This window comes from Oxyura jamaicensis, chromosome 8 (genome assembly GCF_011077185.1).
Source record: "Oxyura jamaicensis isolate SHBP4307 breed ruddy duck chromosome 8, BPBGC_Ojam_1.0, whole genome shotgun sequence".
In the NCBI taxonomy this organism is placed as follows: domain Eukaryota; kingdom Metazoa; phylum Chordata; class Aves; order Anseriformes; family Anatidae; genus Oxyura; species Oxyura jamaicensis.
In genome coordinates, this window is record NC_048900.1 from 30,408,740 (window position 1) to 30,426,046 (window position 17,307).

Consider the following 17,307-nt stretch of genomic DNA (forward strand, 5'->3'; position numbering starts at 1 on the left):
GGAGCTTTGGTATAAATTAGCACTGGTTTATGCTTACTGTCAATTGGTAGGAGCAAAAGTGAACAGCCAATTTCACACTTGCTGACACAATATTTGCACAAGTAGGGTGGGAAAGGAACCTAGTTGTAATGGAAGGAAACTGGAGAGAGATACCCTCTAGGACGGTGGGGGCTAAAAGCTCAAAAGATTAGGTAGTTAAGTAGTGGCTTCTAAAGCAATGAAGGTGTCACAGAGCCAAAATGCTGGTGGGTTTGCTGACACCGATGAGGTGAGACTATCTTACAGGCAAGCCAGGAGAGCGCATGTTGCTCCTGCCTCGGCAGCAGGGGTGGTACTCTGCCACTTACCTGCCTTCCAGGGGAGCTCTGGCCTCCAGCCCTGCCCTGCGTGTCCTTCCGAACCCAAATGCGGGGAACCTCTGAATTTGCAATCAAGTGCAACCTGAAGTCTGAAGTTGACTTACCTGTTCCTTCTGGTCTGAGAAGTTTCCATCAGTGTGGCATGCAGAAGAGCAGGAACCACCTCAATTTTTAATCTGGTCATCTGATTGTATCTGATTCCACCTATTCCAGTATCTACTAGCTAGATCTTCAGCTAGATTCTTTAACAGAAATCCCTTTCTGAAGGACGAAGTACCAGACATGCAGGCCACTGAGGACCACCACCTCTTCCCAGGGAGTCATACCTTAGCACTGCTGGAAGCAGCCAGGTTCTGCAGCTCGAACACACTGACTTCTCCTCTACTGTCCCCTGCTAGCAGGCAGTCAGTGTTCTTAGCAAAGAGTACAGATGTGAATTTCGCTTCTGGGTTGGCAAAGCGAGTGATCACGGGGTCCAGGCTGCGACACAGGAAAGGCAGATATTGATGATGATATAGGTAAAATCGCATTTCCCTGGAGTGTACTATCACGTAAAGTCCTGTGGAAATGCAGGCCTGATAAATGCCACGTTTATTTTATTTTTATTTTCTAGCTAACTCCAAAAGTAAGAAGTGAGGCTGGGATTTTTGTGCTGGTAGAGAAGTGAGGCAATGTTTTGTTTGTTCTCTACCAAGACAAAAATTCCAGCTGTTATTAACTAAGATATCCTGGTTGCCTAAAATCTGTCCTGTTGCCTAATATTTGGGCGGTGTATGTGTGTGTTAATATTCTTATAATGTGAATAATTTGCTTTCTGCTAACACAAGATTCAGTGGGCTTCCCCCTCCACTGCTTTCTTAATGCTGTCATTATTACTAAATAATTCACACTAGCAGTAGTACAAGACCACAGATTGACTAAGATTAACTAAACTCACATAAAATATGAGTGATTCTCAACTACTTTGCAATAGTGGGAAAACATGAGATGTATGCAAACCCGACAATCTCTCATCATTGCAAAAGGTCTGAAGTAGTTTGGTTTTGTTATTTTTCTTTTAGCTGTAGATGTGGTAGAATCTATAATTTCTGCAGCAGAAAAGCAACTTTACTCTTTGTCAGTTTGGAGGCACCCAGCTTCTTCTGTTACAATTACAATTCTCTGATAACTAGCATTTGTTTTTACAAAATGAGTATTTCAAAATGCAATGTTTCTATCTATAGCTAAGCAAGGAAAACAAATGACATGGACTTGTAATGATCTGATAACAAACTGATTAAGCAATAACGTTTAGCCTCTGTGCTTTAAATCTATTGTTTCAGAATCTTCTTTGAGAAAAGTTACTTACATGCTGACACTGAGATCCCAAATTTCTACTCTGCTTTCATTCGCTGCTGCGAATATAAAGACTGATTTTGGAGACCACATAATGTCATGAACAACAGCAGTGGTGGAACTGAAAGTTAAAATGGGCATCTGTGAGTTCTGGTGCCATAACATAATGCTCCAGTCCGCAGAGCAGCTTAGGAACATGTCAGTGCTGAACGGATTCCAAACGACTTTGTACACGGGACCCTTGGTGTTTGGGAAGAAACAAAAAAAAAACTTTGTGTTACTCCAGAGCCTCACAGGATGGCTTTTAATAATGCTCTCTTCCCACAGACCTTTCACAGAACTCCCTAACTGTCCTCTGACCTTAGTAGCAAAACCAGCATTGTTTTATGTGCACCCATAGGAAATTAGGATTCAGCCGATGTGATAAGAGAAGAGAGGTCTTGGGAACAAAAGCATTCAGTTGATTCTGTCCCTTCACTTTTTGTTAGGAGAAGCTGATGCTGAACAGGCAGCTTTTTTGGATGAAGCAAAGACTTGTAAAAAATAGGAGGTGTTGTTAAAGTTCTAACATCTTTCTTTCAGAGGTAAGTTATTTAACTGTGGTTTCCAGGACAATCAAATCACTGATTGTTCTCTTTCAACAATGCCAGAACTAAAGCTTTAAAACACTTTATAGTACAAGCTTTAATAAATTACTTTAAAAAACGCTTCTAGTGTAGAAAGTAATCTTCTAAGACTGTGATACTTTGTGCTACAGGAACTCATTCCTTGTGTAAGAAAAGAAGTTTAGTTTTCTTATGTTGCAGGTGTTTTGTTTAGGAACTAAAAGCAAATAAACCATTAAATTGATAACCTTTATTGAGTGCCATTTCTGCTCTCATTACTTTTTTGTATGCATCACTCACCTTATGTCCTTTGTATGTCTCCAGAAACTGCTGATCGTATGAACAAGAACACTTGTGAATAAGACCCTCTTCTGTTCCAGCAAGGTAAAAATCAGTGTCCTGAAATAGAAGTAAAAATAACCTAAGCTGGATTAACCTACTTATCGCTTATCCAAAAATATGTACAGAACTGGGTGAGTTTGGGCAGTGACAGTCCTCTAAGGTGGAGCTGCTAGGATGTTGTGGTTTGGGCTGCCTGCGTGTGTGCTATGCAGAACACATGCCTGATTTTTGACTCCTGAAAATCCTGGATTTTCTGTGATTCATGTGGATGAATGCATGGATTCTTGAAATGCTCTGTGGACACACACACACACATAAAATCAGCTGGATTGCACTGGTAAACATTTTTGGAGAGGCAGAAACATCAGAGTCCTAGACTCGGGATATGTTGAACAGCCAGATTCTCACAGCTTTGACCAACACACAGAGGAAAGCTACCACAGGATCTAGCCCAAAGCAAATGTGAGTAACATGGCTGAAACAACTCAGCTGTTCACATTCAGAGATCACTCACCTGGTTTACCCTATCATCCAGTTGGGGTAGAACTGTTACTAGCTAAGAAGTATTTGTTTCAAAACTAAATATGCTTTAAATGCCAGTGCTGAATACCAGGCCAGTGCATATTACAGTATCTTGAGCAGAGGATTGGACCTCTGCTGCGTAGTTTTCCTGTACACTACTTTAGCCCCAATGGACTTGCTGAGCCTACCTTTGGATGGAAGTCGAAGCACATTCCAGCTGCCTGCCGAGATATTAGAACTACGCTTTTCCTGTCTTTCTCACATGGTAAGTTTTTCTTCTCACTTCCTGCTCGCTTTATTTTCATCAGGTCTGTGCAAATAGCAAGAGTTTTTGTCAAACAGATATGAGTTATTCATAGCACCGTCATATGCTTCTCTGGAATTCTCAACAGCTCTTAAACGTTTTGCTTATAATAACTGTGTATAAAGAGTGTCACCTGAAATAAGATCAGGCAATTGCTATTCCAGGTATTAGCCCTGTGCAGAAAAGCTGCAGGGGAAAATGCTTACCAGTGCAATTTAGTTCTTTCTGTATAAGCCACTTGGTTAGTCGGCCATCTGCTGAGATAGAGATTAATCTCTCTCTCTTGTCATCATCTGCTGTGTTGCCGTCCTGTTCCAACCACTTCAGTTGCCATACAGAACCTGTATGTCTTTCTGAAGAATCTCTGGGACAAAAAAAACACACATGATAAACTATATATCAACAAAGACAACATTTTTGAAAAATAATTGGGAATTAAAGTGGAAATAACTTCCAATTTTGTAATGAATGTCAAGTATTATGACAAAAATGCTATTTAGCTTTTCTTACACATATGTATCTCCCGGTACCAGCTGTTTACACCATATTTTTTTTGTTTGTTTTTCAGACATGTTTTACATTCTGTTTCACTGCCCTTTTTAAAGTGTTGCCACACCTTTCGCTGATTCCTGAATCATGAAATCAACCCGTGTCCTGTAGGAGAATTCCCTAGGCCTAGTGAGCTGCCCTCAGGGCAAATGTCTCCCCCATCATCCCTTCTCTCTCATTTCTTTGTAACTCCTGCTTCTGTCACTTATTTTTGATGTCTATGTCTCTCTGCCTTTTTTGGCAAGTGGAATCAGTGAGAAAACACAAAAGCCACTGCTGTCTCAACTATTTGTTTATTGGAGCTGTCCTACTTAGTACATGGCTACTACATCAAATCATAAGTGGTGCTAACTTGCTGCGCTTTCTGAAAAAGCCACAACATTGTACTGATTTTCCCCTTCCAATGTGGGGATCTCTCTTTGTACTGGTGTTAAAGTAACGTAAGCATTTATTGGCAGAAAAAAGATTAGAGAGTGATGGTAGTGCAGAGGGGGAAGGGCAGTGGCTGAGGATTGGGCTGTATCAGTGTAAATAGGTGGATGGAAAAAAGTCTGGTTTCCCCACTCTGTCCCTTTCTGGGCAAGTATGCACTAGTACAGATCTTTTGTGCCCTCAGTTTTGCTCCAGAAACCTCTACTATTTTACAATACCACATGTTTATATAGGCATTTCCAGTCAGAACTGGAAGGTACTGATGAAAAGTTGGAAATTAAAAATAGACAAAATCCCTGAGTATTCACAAGCAAGCTTTACTTAGCAAGTGTTACTATTCGTGCAGCAAATAACAAATAACGCAACCCCATAACTGAGAAGCTAAGACCTGACCAAGGTGGGATAAGACAGCAAATCATTGCCTTACCTGCTCTTCAGAATCGCAGTGGTGGTACAGCTCCGCACATTATAGACTGTGATGGTACCGTTGTACATCCCAACTGCTAAGAGGTTCGGGCTTGCCATAGAAAAATCCAATGCAGTAACACCATGCTCGCACTGGAAAATACGCTCTGGCCACTGACCGGTAGAAAAATACAAGAATGTTTTGAGTTAGTTTCTTCATTTACCTTGGCCTTCTCAACCCTAGGTGATAAATTGCCAGGCCATGCTGGGAAATTAAAGTACTGATGACCACAGTGACTACTTCTAGACAAAAATTAGGGATTATATTCTGAATGGTTCCGTTTATTATTTCTTGGTGTACTGATAAAAATAGGGAAAAATAAAGACTGTGCAGAAATATGACACTGTGAAATAGATGGGCCTATTCCAACCAATTACCTAAAAATCAAGTTCCCTAAGATTCAGCCTAGTACAGCGTGGGGTTTTGTTGTTGCTGTTTTCTCTTTAAAACAAAAGACATTTTGGAAAGTTCTTCCCTTTGTTTTCTATCTAGCAGTTGGAAGGCAAGTGACTTTCTAATTGCAGAAAGCTGAAGATGCAATATAAGCTATCGTACCTCGGGTAATCTGTAAAACCAGTATTTTCATGTTATTTTTCCTCATAACCAAAGAACTGATTCATCTCTGTTAAAAGGTTAAACCCTTAAGGTCACTGCTCTGATCTCTTGAAATGTGAAACAGTAAAGTATCAGTTTGCAAAGAACTGTGTTTCAGCATGCACGCAAGGTCTGATTTCTTAACGTTAGGCACTTGAGGACTATCATGATGCTAGGGAGACATGTTTAATTGTTGTCGATGTGATAATGATGCATCAAAAGTTAGAGAAGGTTTGAGTCTGCGTGATTTAAATTAGTCTAATGCACGTTTTTTGCCAAGGGAAGTTTGTAGAATAAATCCAACTGGTGATCGGATAATTTTTACTGTGTCATTTTGTACAGGAAATTTCCAAGATTCTTTTTTTTAAAAAGTCTAGATTTAAAAGAAAATCTGCACTCACTTTTCAGATGTATATATAAAAATGTAAATATTACATCAATGAAATCTACTGTCGTTTTGCCACTGTTATGAAAAATACATTACATATTTCATTTTGTATATTTGTCCTTCAGGCTAACATTGAATTTCATTGTATAACATAAAATGGATTGGAAAGGAAAATCTTTAAATTTAAAATATGGATGTGTTGTAATCAGCGTTTGCAAGTATTGAACAAGTGTTTGAAAAACAAAAGGTAAATGGATTGATTTTTCACATTTTTTGTGCTCAAGACTCTTACTGTCTATTTTTTTTTTCCAGAAAGATCTGCACACCTGGGTCTACCCATAATAATAACAAAACTGATTTATAGTCTTGGGTAGATTGCTCTAGGAATTGGAAATGGGATATAGAGTTCTGCGTTGTTAAGTTGCCTAAAATAGACTGGTATTACCTGAGAGCTGTAACCATCTGTTAGTTGTTTGGTGGCCTACGTACAATGATCGCAGTTCCTGCAAACAGATATCCCTGTTACAAAACCACCAGAACAGTTGGCACCTCTGTTGGCACTGTCAACTGAGAGGATGGACAGGTGCAGAAACTAAACTGCATCCTATAGGCACTTTCTTTGTGCCAAGACTTAAGCACATTGCTAGGTAGTGCAGTCAAAATCAGTTTTCCAGAGATGTGTGGTTCGGGCTAGCAAACTAAACCTTACTGGCTAGATCCTATGTTTTGTTTGGTTTGGTTTTTTGTTTGTTTGTTTGTTTTTGGAAGAGGGGATTAAATATAGCAGGAATAGTACAGCAGGAAAATGCACTGAAGAAGAAAGAAAACAAACTTGATACTGCTGTTACCATGGGGTTCTTCAATGACCAACAGCACGCCAAGCCTTTCTTCTGTTCTTTAAAATCAAATGCTCCATAACCAACAGCCAAAAGATCCTAAAAGCACAGATTAACAGATGTATCTCAGTTTAACAATGTTCACTTGTACATTTTTAAAAGGCAACTTTCTACTAACGGTGACTCTGAGTGCAAAGCCTGGAAACATGTTTATATTGTATGCCAGCAGCATAGCACACACAAACAGAATTTCTAGAATAGTGGAGACTGGTTCAACTAAAAGGGCAATTATAGTCACTGTCAGTTGTGTTTGCAACCCTTTCCCTCCAAGGCCATTAAAATATAAGTTCCTTCCCAAAGATGGATATGCAGTATTCTACAAGTGTATTATCTCAATGTGCAGTGTTTAATAGAATATTTAATACAAATTTTACTCTTCTCTATCAATCTTCACTATAGAATGAGTTTCAATGATCATCTCAAACTTAGCTTTCAGCTGTTGATGGTGGGGTCTGATGAATTCCATTCACTCTTTTCCATAAGGAAAAATAAGAAACAGCATCAAGACTTTAGTCTTCAGCTCCATTAGTTATATTTTTCCTGCACAAAACAACCAGTCTGTGAAGCTAATATTCTAAAAGTAGGTGGGTATTTGTTTGCCTTTGAATGCTAAGACTGAAGTCTGTTAAGTGTGTCATACTTCATTGCATCTGGGGATCTGGTGTGTTTACATTATGTAATGTTCTCCGTTTTCTCTTTTTTCCCCATGGGGAAATCTGAATGGTTTTATATTTCTCATCTTCACCTGCTTTTTACCTTCCTTCTATGCATTATTTTTGATGCAGCTCTAAGAGAGCTCTGTTGAAAAACTAAGCCTTACATTACTCTGAAAGTGGAGATGTCCGAGTCATTCTCACCTCCACTGAAACCGAATTAAATAAACTCAGGCCAGCTGCTCAAAAATCTGCACCTGTTATTACACATCTTCTTAAATCTTGATGAATGCAGCTTTCTTGGGAGATTGCTATTAGAAACAAAGATGACCTCTAAACTGTCATGGATAAACTCCAGCAATGGCAATAGTTCAGTGGTAGGGGTTTATACTTCGACTTCCAGTTCTGTACGAGACCAAGTTTATTATCTTAGCATTGTTGGTTGGGTGACTATCCATAGTAAACTGATGTATTCTTGACCAATTAAAGCTGTTGTGATACATGTGTAAGGAAAGCCCAAGGCAGCTGCCCAACCTTTAGAAAAATGTAGCGATACTGTTATATGGAAGGACAAAATACAGATGTTGGGATGCAACATCTGGCTGTAGGGATGCATCCAGCAATTTGAGATCCCTCCCAGCAAAGTATATCAAAATCAGGAGTTTAAATACCCTGACAATTACGTATACCTCTATGTAAACAGCTTAGAAGAAGCAATTAGTTAACTCACTGGGTTTACTCTGTTCCAAGCCATACAGCTCACATTGTGACCCTTAGTTAAATCACACGTATATGACCATAGTTGTTCCAAACTGGGAGGTACAGTTTCTTCCAAGGTTTTATTTAGATCTGATGGAATTGATGGGTCAATAAGTGCTTCCTTCTGCTCTTCCTTATCCTTCTTTCCCTTGTCATGCTCTTCCTGTTTAGCTTCTTTCACAGCAGCTACTGTACCGACATTGTCTGATGTTACAGTAGGATCTAAAATGCACAAATATAGTAGAACCTGAGAAGTAACACTTCACTTATTTAACTCAGTCCTTCACCTCATAGGAAAAAATTGTCCTTTCAGCAAATATTTTACAGCAAAAATAAAAAGGGAAGATTTGAGGCATTAAGACACCCTAACTACTAAAACTATAGTTAAGATGGTGACAGGGATGTAAAAGATGTCTGGATCAGGCTGTAGTGTGCCAGTTACGTTCAAGGTGTTTAAAGAGCGGATTTAGCTACCTAGCAACTAGCAGTTATGAATTTATGTCCACTCCACCAGGAATGTTTCTAATGTCTTGTATTAAAAACCAGCTTAAACAGGGACTTTGTCAAGTTGGATACCAAATTTTAAAGAGACATAAGCATTGATGTTGTAACACCTTAGCTAAGTTACATGCCCTGGAATGAAAGTTGCTTGTTATTTGGCAAAACTAAGTGTAGAGAATATTTTTAGACTGTTTGTTAAGTGCTTTTTTGTTTACTTTATGTAATATGCAAATCATAAAATGATCCCAGATCACTGTTAACAAAATAATAACACAGTAACTGTCATAGTGACAGAACAAAATCCTAGTCATTATCACGCTCCAGCTAGCTAGTAGTCAGTCAGTGACAGAATGTAACGGGTTTGTTGCCTGTGAATCTGAAACTCTCTATAATATGAGAAGGTACAATACTGTAAAAGCATTTTGAATCTGCTTATTAGAATAATGTTTTTAATAACCCCATGAATAATTTTTTATTTCTGTGTTAACTTGGAACTCCTGTAAAAGATACAACGTTACTTAGTGCTTGGGTCCAGGTACCACCTTCACAGTGAGCGCACTTTGTTAGAAACCTAACAGCTAGCAAGCTAAAACTTCTGCTTACCATCAGTCTAGACTGATCCAAAAAAATAAAAATAGCAGAATTAATCTGTATGTTAGCTGTCAGGAAACAAGTCTGACCGATATCTCCAATATCTCAAGTAATTCAAGCTCAAAACTCATTTATTCCATTCTTCCACCAAGTATTGTAGGAATGTCTGTTGAAGCGAGTGTAAAGCTGCAAAACTGGTGTTGACATTTCATAAACTCTTTTGTCTGTTTCTTAAATGACCTGTCATCTGTGAAGACTACCAATGAGGGACAGCTTGACTTTCAATAGTATGCAAGGCCTCGTGCTGAAAATGGGGTAGCCAATAAGAAACTAACCTATAAGGACAGGAAACTGTCGATAAGCTGCGAGTTTGGGTTGAAAGATATTTTCCATTAGAACCCTCTCCATGAAAAATAAATCCTGCTGAAAGTTTTCTGATGTCAGTATAGCTTCTGAACGTTTTTTCTCCTCTTCATGGATTCTGGCAAGAGCAGCATTTTCCAAAGTAGTCATAGAAGTTATGTTGCCTGCCAACAGATAATATTGGGAAATACAGTTTTAATGTGATAACATTTTGCACATAAAAGTCAGAGATAAGCAGTCTCCTCTTCCTCCCCTGCAAAAAGCATAGAAGAATCTGTCATCAAAAAAATCCCTCCACTATTAATTTTTTCTTGCTTTTTTCTCTTACTGCTCAACTATTCAATATGATGAGATACTTCTAGAATTTTTCACAATTTGTGTTTTGCTTCTACTTTCCAAAGTAACTTTGTACCATCAAACTTGGTCACTGATTATTTATCTATTTAAGATGGTTTATATATAAAGGGATTGTATAGAAAAGTCTTGCTGTAGATCTGTCTGAGAATCTTTAGCAAGCTCCCCTTCAAGTGCCAGACAGGCAGACCGAGCGTTTTCTTCATGTAGTTTGTACCACGCAACAGCGTGATATACATGGTTTAGAAGGATGAAAGCACTGCAGAAAGGTGAACCTCCTAGAAAAATGTTACCTCTGGCAGAAGTCACAGATGCAGTCTGGTCATGCTTTTTAGTCATATGAGATGTGTTACTCTTCCCATTTGTGGCTTCTCCTTTTGATGTAGGTTCTATTTCCGACACATTAAAGGAATCATACAAGTCCCAGGAAGTGACCAGCATACCTGGAATTCATTACACTGTATTATAAAAGCCCTTCATTTCTGTACATCGTTATAAAGAATTACAGCTGAGCAAGATTTACTTTTTATACAATACACCCAACTGTTTGGCAGAGGGGCTTCAAAACTGAGGGTCAGACGGCAGCAAGAGCTGCTGTGTGATTGCACTGGCTGCATCACGGTCTTCTGGGTGCGTGGCTTCCTTCAGTGGGGCCATCTCCCCACAAAACAGCGCTCTGTAACCTTGCCTCTGTGTGCTCAGCTCTTCAAACATGGTTGGAATGAGCCCCGCTGACACTGAAGGCACACAAAAAGGGAAAGATCTGGTGTTTTCAAACCAGATTAATATCTATTTTACTTCTCCTTTTGATATTTTTTTTTCACTCGTTTTACATACAGTAAAGAGCACAAAGCAAAAATGTTTGGCATAGCATTCCCCATAGTTTTCTTTGGCCTCCCACACAAACAAAAGATCCATAGTGAGCAAATCTCAGTGCACACATCCAAAATCTTGATATTTCTTCTACAATTTTTTACAGCATTGAAGCTGAACGTTTTGTAAAATTGCATTTTCTTGTGAGACTGCCAAGATTTTCTGCATTCCCCAATATTTTAAATCTTATAACAGAGGTTTTCTTCTTTGCATTATAACAAATAGAAATGCAAACTGGTGTCGCTAAGGAAAAATGGGAACTGTTTACTTTCATATTTCAAGGGCATAGTTGAATATTAGGTGAAATTCTGCCTCCTAAGAAGCACTCTGTAAAGTGCAGAGGCAGATGGGACACAGCAGCTCTTAGACAGCACAATGACTATTTTATTGCAACAGATACAGTGTACCAGTAGCGATTTTCAAGTATTAGGAGAGGCAGAGAAGGCCACCACCATCACGCTAGCCTGTCTGAACTTAAAGCTCTGGAAGTGAAAGTTGATGAAACATCTTTCCCTGCTTAGAGATGACAGAAAGAAAAGAAAGCTTTCTTCGCTCTCCTACCTGCCTGGGGGGAGTCTTCTGAGGTCCCACAACCTAGCTATATGCTAGTGTTTTCCCAGATTAGTATTTAATGTGGAAACAAAATGTCATAATAAACCCAACTGCCGAGGATACAAATGGCAAGGGAACTTGGAGTAAATGGGAGCCCGGTCTTACTAAATAGCCTTTCCTAGAGGGTACTCAGAGTGTTTACCTTTATCTTCCATGACGATTTTGTCACATTGTACTTCCTTGTTCTTTGCAGCTCCGTTAATGGTTTGCATCATTTTTTCTACAAAGCGATCATTACCAGGTCTATTTTTGCAAATGTCAACATAAATCTTATTACGCTCCCTTGGAAAAAAAAAAAAAAAAAAAAAAAAAAAAAAAGTGTATATTTGCTTTCTGAGAAACATTTGCATTCAGCTTCTCAATGTCATTATGCACAAGTTGAACAGAAGAGTATTGTCCATGTCATTAAGTTTACTGCTCTTTTTTTTGGGGGGGTGTTACAGATTATGTTTCACTCCACATACCATCTTTCAGCAGCTATTTCTGATCTTGTGATGCTGTTCTGAAACAGAAATGGCCTGTAGAGATGGGCCTTAGCAAAAATCTCTCCTCCAACTACCTTTGAGCTTGGGCAGAATCCAGGTGAGTTCAGAAATACACAGCTCTTGTCACCTGGGAGTTAAAGGCAGTGCCTCCAAGGGACAAAAATGAATTAGTGCATTTCTTTTTCTTACAGCCCTCAGGTCTGCAGAAATGGTCAGTGGGAACTGTGAAACACTTCCTACTATCTTGGTTTCAATATTCTAACAGCAGACATGGATTATACCTGGCCTTACTCCACCAACAGGTTGCTGCACTCAGGAACAGTCACTGCCTGTTCCTATAGAGTTGGCAATATGTGCTGTGTACGCCAGCAACGTCTGATTCATAGAATGAATGTTCTTCCTCTTCCTTCTTCCCCAGAAAATTACTCCAGTGTGATTCACAGACAGTGGGGGGTTGGAGTCCTACCACGAACTTAGTATATTAGCAGAAAAAACATCTCTTTTATCTCAGTTGTTTAACTTGCCAGCTGCAGTATGCTGCATCCCAGCTTTTGGGGTTTACGTCTACAAAAGCTGTGTGACAAGTCTATCAGTCTGACATCCATCACAGACAACTTTGCTGCACTCTGCCACAGTCAGCTCCTGGGTAGAAGCCAAAAAAACTGCCTTCTGGGTTAACTCCCTACCAAAGTTCATGCCAGTCCAGGGAGGAGACTCCGAAGTGGAAACAAGCTAGATATAACCGAGGGGAGGCGTAACATTTTAAAAGGCAGGATCAGCTGTGGTGGGTGAGCTTTCTTCCAGCTAGAAGCACTTGTAAAGAGCTTCAGAAGAAGCCAGGACCTGCCTAGTTTGTTTCTATCTTTGTTATTAAGAAATTATTGGCTGTAAAGCTAAACATAATTATCAGTCCAGAGGTTTACAATTTCTGACTGTTAAATCATGAAATTCACATAAACCCCACTTCTCCATCTTCTCTTTCCCCCATCCCCTGTGTGTTCTCTTGTCAGCATCCCCTGCTTTTGCTAATCTGCATTCATTTACCAGTGAAAGAGGACACGAACTTGATCAGCAAAATGGAGGTGTTAAAAAATTCAGACGGTCTTGTCAAAAGAGAGAATTGAGCCCAGTACGGCTTCAGACAAGGATGAAATGGCAAGCTGTAGTAGTCAAAACACCGAACCTACGTGTGAGCAGCCTGTTGAGGACTTTGTGATGAGGAGAAATTGGGTGTGCTGAGCATGCTACACGCATGTAAACAACTACAAATATACATACAGAATTCTTCCCGCATCTTCTGACTCTACAGACGCCACAACAGATGGCATATCCAACATCCAGATAGTTTCCGTCTCCGTGAGGTAAATATCCACTCTCCTATCTAAATCTTCTTCTGTCAGTTGTTCTTTTATCTCCTCTCGCCTCACCTGTACATCTGACAAATTATAGGAGGTTAGCAAGCGAGACTTTTTCTGCTCTAACTTTAAAAGAAGGCAAATTAATTCTAAAAGCGTGGCAGCGATCAGGAGCCGAAACTTGTGAGGCACTGGGTTCCTTTGTAGTGCTGGGCATTCTGCATGCACTGTGACTGTAGTCTCTCACAAATCTCAGTGCTCCAAAGAACAGTTTAAATCTATAATTATGCAGTGTATGTTCTTTACCAGATAAGCTAACAGCTGTGTCTCCTTGAGAGCCAGGTTCTACAGTTTCATCTAGCATGGACTCCATTGTTGATGCGTTTGGTTTAGAAATACTGCTGTTTCCACGCGTCCTTCTGTAACAAAGAAATAAGCAGAAATGGTACGTGAGAGTCCAGGCGTCAGTTAGCAAAGCGCTACAAAAATAGCGGCGTTGTTATCAGGATAAACCACAGAAGACTGTAATAGCACATGCAGGAATGCCTGCCTTGTGAAAGAAGTCACAGAAGGCTTTACAGAGAAAATAATGAAATGGATTGAAAAGACTTAAAAAGGAACAATTCCTCTGACAGCACATCCCGAGGCATTAAATAGCTGATGGAAAAGAAGCTGGTGAGCTTCAGATTCATTCTTAGCACATAATAACGTGAAGTGTAGGTTACCTGCTGTGCGGTAACACGTACCTACAGATAGCACAGCTCTCAACTGGAATTAAGGTCCTCTGGGGCTTTGCATGTGCCGAAAGGTCTTTGAAATACACAAGAAACTCATTTGAAGGGATTAGCTTGTTAAAAAAATAGATAATGTTCATAGAGGGGATAGCTGTGATAATAACTAGAAGTAAAACTCAAAACTGATGTAGAGTTGAGAGGTTTTTTAGCTGATTTCTCTTCCTCAAAAGCTAAGTGTGAGCAGCTGTAAGCACACAAGAGGCATTTGAAAAGACATTTTAAGATTTGTATTTAAAATTAAAGTCTCCAAAAAGTCTCTAGTCTCTAAAAGGGACATATTTATTTTTCAGGAGATACTTTGTATTTTTAAGCCATTTTTTGCGTACATTTGCTCCTGCTCAGTATCCCTACCTCTAGGATTACCCCTTACGATCAGCCACCCCAGGAAGCATGACAAAATGTTGTTCTCAAATAGCAGTCTCTTCTTCTCAGAAATTACAATGCATTAACTTTGCCAAAGAAAACAGTAAATAACACTTCTTTCTTATTTAACTTGTAGTATTTTTTTTCTTCCACCGCTCAATTTGTCTTTTAGTCCCTGGGACTAAATAAATAGAATCTCCTCTCCATGCAATCTGACTGTGTACACACCATCTGAGAAAGCCATGCGGCTCATTATTTCTCATTCTAAACACAAAATAGGTTTTTAAGTAAGTGTTGACGTATTCCAGTTTGTGAAGACCGAAGCGTGAGGAAGGCAGAGCTGGGGCAGTATGTGGAAAAGCTGCCAAGGCCCCTTTTTAGCTCTGCAGTCTTGCTCAGACAGCTGGAACGCAGCTTCCCTTACTGCTGGGATAGTGCTTTGCCACCTGTTTGTGCAGAGGTTCTAACGGAGCTTTGCACGCAGGCCTAACCGGTACAAAACCTGTAGGATGGATGTCCGCGTTTTCGAACTGTGATGCACGTTCCATCTCTAAAAATGGTCCATATTGGAATGTTACATAGAAGAACGTGCTTTAGGAGGGAGAATTTGAATAGAATTAGGAGCAACACGGCAGTGTATGCTGCAGTCTGCTTTCAACTGCATGTATCAGCATTCAGCAAGTCGTTCTTACAGAGCCACCCTTAGTCACTGGTACTGGTCGATTGCTCTTATTCTATTCCTTACCTTCCCTCAAATTTTAAATTATGACTATGACAAGTAAATTCACGTATTTTGGTAAAACAGTACAATTGTTAGCCCTGCACAATTATTCCAGCTCTCACCCCCTCTGAGGAGCAGATGTGTGACCACAGGTACGCTGTGAGACAGGAGCTAAGAGACAACAGCTAACTGACTTACCTTGCGAAGGGGTCTACAAAACTACCATCCCCTCTTGTCTGGTATATGGGAAAAGAGGAGAGAAAACCTCCAGAGTAATCAGTTGATGCTAGGAGCTTGGCTTGCCTGGGTACAGCAGGACCGGGATCTGAATGGAAGAGCGGGTGGGGTGTCACGTCCTTTCCTTCATCGTCAAAAACCTGAAGAGATGTTTAAATAATGAGAGTAGTTTCGTTGCCATCCCCAAAACAAGTGATAGTGATGACACATGCAACGTTTTATCTTATCCGAAACAATGCAGGGCAGGGAGGTGTTCACCTGTCGTGCAAATGATGCCTAATATGCTAATACCAAATTAACAGTGCAGCAAAAGCAACTAGAGAAACAATGCATCTTTTTATTACACTGCTCAAGATATCACTCTGCTGGAAGGTATTCAGCAAGGTTTTTCATCAGGACGCCCAAATTATGTTACGAGTACCTTCCATTTTTTAGGCAAATGCATACAGATGCTACAGTTAACGTATCTCTTGTAGGTTTGAAAGCAGTTCTTGGAGGAGAACTGCTATGTTAAGTCGCTTACCTTCAACTCGGTGCAGAAAATATGTGAAAAAGAACATCATACCAGGCTTAAACACTTTTTTGAAGTAACTGCTCTTACTTTAAAATGCTGGTTTTGTTATTTTATGAAGAATGTACGATTGGCTTATACAGCTGACTTCTGGAAGTCTCTCAAGTCAGATGCAGGCCCTTGCCCCAGAACACCAGAAAAATAATAATAAAAAAAAAAACACAACTAATACAAAGTATATTAAAAAAAAAAAGCAAAAACAAAGCAAACCGTGTTACTCTTTGGGGTTTTATACCATGGAGAAACAAGGATGCCTAACTGCTTTGCTTTTATTCTTGCAGGTTGTTTTTGGGCACTGACGGTCACCGTTTCAGAACATTATAAAGCTCCTGGATCATCTTCTCCACAGCTCTGCAACTTCAGCCAAGCCTTTTCTTTCCTCTTCCCCCTCCCACTTCATTTCTGACAACTTTTAAAATCCCCTGTAAGTCATGTCTAAACCTTTCCAGTAGCGGTATCAGCGGTTTCTCACCCGTACAGCGTACTCCTTAGCCACGGGAGACCCTTTGTCCACAGCTTTGCCATAGGAAATGGTGAATTGGCTTCTGCATCTCGCTACCCTGCTCGTGTGGGTGCCGCTTGTGAGGCTGCTTTTTCTTTGGATGCCCAAACTTGTTCCCGATCCTTGTCTGACACTGCAGTCGGGATTAGAAGCGATGACACACCACACAACGAAACACAACCCACCAAATATGATGCACAAGTTCCTTAACTTGCATTGGAACCATTTGGGGTGATGAATAATAAATAAAGCGAATAACATGACTTTTTTAAACCGTTCGGGATGATGGATAATAAACGAGTAAAGTGACTTGGAAAAATCCCCGAATAGCTTCTAGAGGGGCTTTCCCCACAGGTAATGAGGAGAGACGGGTGGGCGGGGAGGGGAGGGCTGCGGTAAGGCCGGGGTGTGAAGCGTTTTACTGGGGTCTGGTTGTCCGGGGCCGGGCTAAGAGGGGCCCAGGAGGACACAAGGGCCCCGAGGCTTCCCCCACCGGGCCGGGAGGAGCGGGGAGTGCAGGGGGAGCGGGGAGGGGGTCCCGGTCCCGGTGCCCACGCACCCGAGGAGCCGCCGGGCTCCGCCGGGGCCCTGCATGGCGGCGGCCGCGGGCAGCGCGTCGCGCGGTAACCACGGCAACGCGCCGCAAGACGCGGCGTCCGGATTGGCCGCCAAGAAGGGCGCCGCCGATAGGTGCGGGCGCGGCGAGCGCGGGCCGCGCTCTGCTGGCGCCCGGCGGCTGCGGCGGGAGCGGGAGCGGCGGCGGCCTGGCCGTGCCGGGCCT

General features: G+C 40.9%; 1 protein-coding gene across 1 annotated transcript in view; it reads right to left on the reverse strand.

Annotated features, from left to right (window-relative positions):
* Positions 1 to 16,552, reverse strand: part of DNAI4 (dynein axonemal intermediate chain 4) — a 17,577-nt gene extending 1,025 nt beyond the window's left edge. Inside the window, exons 1-15 of the mRNA XM_035333223.1 lie at positions 16,497 to 16,552; positions 15,520 to 15,593; positions 13,645 to 13,757; positions 13,262 to 13,418; positions 11,641 to 11,780; positions 10,307 to 10,456; positions 9,632 to 9,823; positions 8,176 to 8,426; positions 6,745 to 6,831; positions 4,876 to 5,027; positions 3,674 to 3,831; positions 3,352 to 3,473; positions 2,600 to 2,698; positions 1,708 to 1,934; positions 686 to 839 (exon numbers count right to left, since the gene is read on the reverse strand). Of these exons, the coding sequence (XP_035189114.1) occupies positions 686 to 839; positions 1,708 to 1,934; positions 2,600 to 2,698; positions 3,352 to 3,473; positions 3,674 to 3,831; positions 4,876 to 5,027; positions 6,745 to 6,831; positions 8,176 to 8,426; positions 9,632 to 9,823; positions 10,307 to 10,456; positions 11,641 to 11,780; positions 13,262 to 13,418; positions 13,645 to 13,711 (1,956 nt within the window). The 5' untranslated portion in view covers positions 13,712 to 13,757; positions 15,520 to 15,593; positions 16,497 to 16,552. The remainder of the gene's footprint in view (positions 1 to 685; positions 840 to 1,707; positions 1,935 to 2,599; positions 2,699 to 3,351; positions 3,474 to 3,673; positions 3,832 to 4,875; positions 5,028 to 6,744; positions 6,832 to 8,175; positions 8,427 to 9,631; positions 9,824 to 10,306; positions 10,457 to 11,640; positions 11,781 to 13,261; positions 13,419 to 13,644; positions 13,758 to 15,519; positions 15,594 to 16,496) is intronic.
* Positions 16,553 to 17,307: the final 755 nt, after the last annotated feature.